The 4,358-nt window shown below is 40.1% G+C and overlaps 1 protein-coding gene across 4 annotated transcripts in view; it reads right to left on the bottom strand.

The window, feature by feature from the left end:
* The window catches only part of FAM107B (family with sequence similarity 107 member B), a 108,516-nt gene that overhangs the window by 11,337 nt on the left and 92,821 nt on the right, over positions 1–4,358 (bottom strand). For all 4 annotated transcript variants that reach the window (XM_019509532.1, XM_019509533.1, XM_019509534.1 and 1 more), the window contains exon 2: positions 4,116–4,299. In XM_019509532.1, the coding sequence (XP_019365077.1) occupies positions 4,116–4,243 (128 nt within the window). In that variant the 5' untranslated portion in view covers positions 4,244–4,299. The remainder of the gene's footprint in view (positions 1–4,115; positions 4,300–4,358) is intronic.

The following is a 4,358-nucleotide window of genomic DNA, read 5'->3' as shown; positions in this document are numbered from 1 at the left end:
CACACACACACACACACACACACACACACACACACACACACACACACACACACACACACACACACGCAACCCCTGAAAGTGTGAACTTTTTCTGATCTACTTGGCAGTCAGTGTAATGTGTCCATTTCATTGCCACTGGAGAAGTATACCACATAAATGATTCATTCAGAGTTACGTATCTAAAGCTAGCATTTGTGGGGATTTCACTATTAGAAATGCAGACAGACCCTTTTCCTTCCACCTCTATCCCCGGCCCCTGACCCCAAATCCTACAGCCCCAGAGACAAAGTGGAGGAACCTGCAGGGTTGGGCACGAAGACTCCGATACAGAAACCCGGTTAGTCTGAAAATGCCATGATGCTGTCTCTCCTGTATCTCTCTATAGGGAAGTTTCTCAATCAGTCTAATGAAGCCTGCTGGGCTGCTGATCATACATTTTAACCACTAATTAATTCTGGACTATTATTCCCCGCTTTAATTCTCTTTGTTTTTTCCTCTTACCTCAGAAATAACATTTGAGGAAATCATTGTAGAGCTGGCACCGTTGCAACCATTCTGCAGGGTGAGGAGACATTACTACAAACTCCGTTACTATGGTGATCACTGCCAACTATGTTGTGCATTGGTAGAACATTTATTTTACTTTTTTTAGACTATCTAAAAGGCTCAGGGAGGATAAGATAGATGGCGGAGGGGAGAAAGATGCAAATAAGAAGTCCAGGGAAGAAGAGAAAGGAGCAAAGACAATACAATCCAGTCTTCTTCCCAGAACAGGTCCCTCTATTTTGTTGTCTCTTTCCAGCTCTTTGCAATGAATGAATATGGAGTTTCAAATCTTCCATTCGCATGGAAGGAAAAAGATTCCAACTAGCACTCATTAAAATGTCTGGATCCTGACAGGCGAATAAACATTTTCATTAAAAGCTTATGTAATACTGCTCACTGTGCTCTTTTTGCTATGAAAAGGCCAGTCTGTGATATACATGTATAACTGTTAAAAGGAAATCCAAATACAGTACATTTTAAAAGTCTATACTGGACAAACTTCAGGGGTATTGTAACTCTAAATTAATTAAGAAATACCCTGGAAGATGCTGAAAAAGTGTTGAGCATTTGGAAAATAATTAAATCAATCAATTTGATGTACTGGAAAACCCGATATGCTCTGCTGTAAGACGCCTGAGGTTACCTTCATGCCCAGATACACGGGTTTGAATAGCTGCGCTCTACAAATAAAAACCTCTTCAAAATAGGAAATTAGTTGCATTATCCAATTTTAAAATTCTATATCTATAGATTTTCAGATACTTAAAAACCACCAAACTTTAGTATCTGTCTTCCCTGATTTTGAGGATAACTTCCTAATTTTAGAAAAATTCTGTCTTCCAGCCAAAGCCAATCAGGTTATTTACTCATTACAAACCCAAATAAGGAGAAGGCAGTCAAAAGCTGAAGGCAGTCTCATGATTTTAGTGTTTATGGCTTTCCTCCAAAGCCTAGATAACACTTAAAAAAATTCTTCGGATAAAGAAGATTTTTGACCCAGAACCTGGCTGTGATGCACAAAATAATCTGAAGTAGCAGAACATTAAAAGTCTAAGGCAGCCACAGTGATTGACTTCAGGCTACAAGCGATGGTACCAGAGTAGTCCCATCATTTAAAATGATCAACTTGCATCCAGTCCAGTTGCTTTGCAGTCTATATAGCCAGGAACTTCACTGAAGCAAAAAGAAAATAAAAAAAGGATGGTTCAGTCATAATCTTAACCATCTTCACCTTCACGAATTGATGAAAGCGCACATCTCATACAGATACAAAGCAATCCTTTCAACTCTCCCATGGAGTCAGGTCCACATTCCACAAACATTTATTGGAGCATGCAACTCTTATTCACCCGACTAGCCCTACCGAAAGTCACAACATGACTCATATGACCATCCGTTTCAAAATCAGGTCTATATTTATATACTGGAAGGATCTCCCTTGTCTTGTAAATGCTCAAACCCACAGTGCACTTGTGAAGCAAGTAACCACAGAAACCATAGAGAAGTAGGGCTGGAAGGTCTTCTAGTCCAACGCCTTGCCTGAAGCAGGATCATCCCTATCCAAACCATCCCATAAATACCATACTCTAAACTCAAAAACTGCCATCAACCCCGATCCAGCACAAGATAACAACCTAACCTGCCACGAGTAAAGCAGGGGAACCACAGCAGCCAACGTTCTGCTTCAATAAAAAGGGTGTTAATATACTCTCAAGGGACCCCAGGTGCTACGTCTCTGCTACAGAAGACAGAAACCCCCACAGTCTGTACCAATCAAAGCACCATGCGGTAAAATTCTTTCCTGACCCCAAAAATAGCAATCGGTCTGAATCTGAGTGGAAAGGCAAGACCCTCCAGCCAGGAACCTCCAGCTTTGATCTCAGGAGGAGCATTGGCACACCCAAGTCAAAATCCCTGGCTTTGGCTATAGCCAACATCCAATTCCTCTGAGGAAGGCTTAAAAACACCCTGACACAGCAGAAAAGGGGGGCATGGGAAACCAGCAAAACACAGATGCCTGGGAAATACCCATAGTAGGACATATGCATGGCTATGACTAGATCATCCCTGACCAGTGGCTGTCCAACCTCTCTTGTAGCTTCTCCATCACTGAAGATGTTAAAACTTCCTAGGTATCTATGCTGCTGCTGCACTTCTAACAGTGAAGAAGTTTTTCCTGATATCAATCCTACACCTACTTTCCTGCAACTTCAAGACACTGGTCAGCATCTAACTCATCATTTCTATTTAGAAGACGCAAAACCTGAAGTTAAATGGCTTATTCAAGGCCAAAGCTAGTCAGTAAGAAATGTGTGAGACCCAAGTGATGGAACTTAAATCATGGATCTTGCTAATATATTAAAAAAGAAGCCACTTTTAGGTTGGAAATGCAAATTAAATCTTACTTGGATAGGCTAAGAAAGTCTCTCAACACAAGAAAGCAATGTTATACCCTACACTAAAAGGTAATAGTGTCAGGGTTCAATTTACTAACATTTTTAAGGTGACAATTCATACAACTAATATGGCTACTGTTGATCAAGTCCTGAGCCCACTGAAATCTATAGTATTAAGTTCTATCACAGCTCTTCAAATGGTACATAAAGTACTGGGATGTCTCTCAGGTCCCAGAATGAAGCTTGTACAATGTATAGAAATGTACAGGCATCAAAATAACCCAATGTCAAATATATACTAAACTACCCTATAAAGAAGACTAATAAGAAACTTCCTCTTGTGACATTTTTGATTTAAAGGTGTCCCTGCAATCTAGGGTCAGGCTGGGGCAGGGCAAAAAAAAAAGCATTTTGTTTTGACAGTGTTTGATTCATCTATCTAATCCCAGATAGATCCTGGGCAGGGTGTGTGTATGTGTATATAATTGACATGTATATCTATATCTATCAGATACACCCCTCTCCCAACATATGTTATATGCTGGTGAGTGAGGAAAAAATGAAGAATTTCTTCTTTAAAAAGAGACCTAACCTAAGCTTTGCCTAGTCCTGCAGAAATGCCCTGGTCCATCAGATTTTTGTAGTTTCACAGTATGCTCAGCATTGTTTTTTCCTGCGTTCTTTGATTAGCTATGAGACAGCTGTTGAAGAACTGAAGGTAGGCTCCAGACTCAACATCCCACTGAGATAAATGTGGCAGTGATTGTCCTCAGTGGTTTGCAGACTGCATCCATTTACATACATTCAGTTCAGATTTTAAAAGATCATCTAAAATGCTTTTGGGAAAAGGAGCTATCGCTGACTATGTTTTTTTTACAACAACAGTCATAACAGAGTCCAACCTGCATGAGGCCTATATGTGGTATTGCAATATGTCTATAAATGGTAATAATTCAGGTTTTTCCGAAATAAGAAACAAAAGGGTTAGATACTGCAGCACCAGATGCAGCTGTCAAAAACAAAAAAAACAGATCAACTGCATCCAACCCAGCTATACATACTGGGATTTTAAATATCACAAAAGGTCTATTAGCGTTTTGGGCAACATGAGGTTTTGGCTGAGAACCACAAGTTCAGCTGCCACACACACGAGGTAATTTATTCACTTTTTACCTTTTCTGGTTCATGAGCAGCTCTCTGTGCAGGTCCTGATGGTTCCGGGATGATTTCACAGGATTGATTAACTTCTGAGGTCTAATTAATTCAGGATTGTCTTCTTCTATGTAGTCAGGTTCAGCCATGATTGTTCTTGGAATAAGGTACAGATCTTTGGGTTCAGTGTCCTCACCTGAGCTATCTGCAAAACACAAGAAATCATCCTGGTAAAAATACATTAAAGGCCTTTTTAATGACTTG

Source organism: Gavialis gangeticus, unplaced genomic scaffold (genome assembly GCF_001723915.1).
Source record: "Gavialis gangeticus isolate Ggan-Ray unplaced genomic scaffold, GavGan_comp1, whole genome shotgun sequence".
Lineage (NCBI taxonomy): Eukaryota > Metazoa > Chordata > Crocodylia > Gavialidae > Gavialis > Gavialis gangeticus.
The sequence above is the reverse complement of the archived record's forward strand: the minus strand, read 5'-3'. Positions and strand labels throughout refer to the sequence as shown.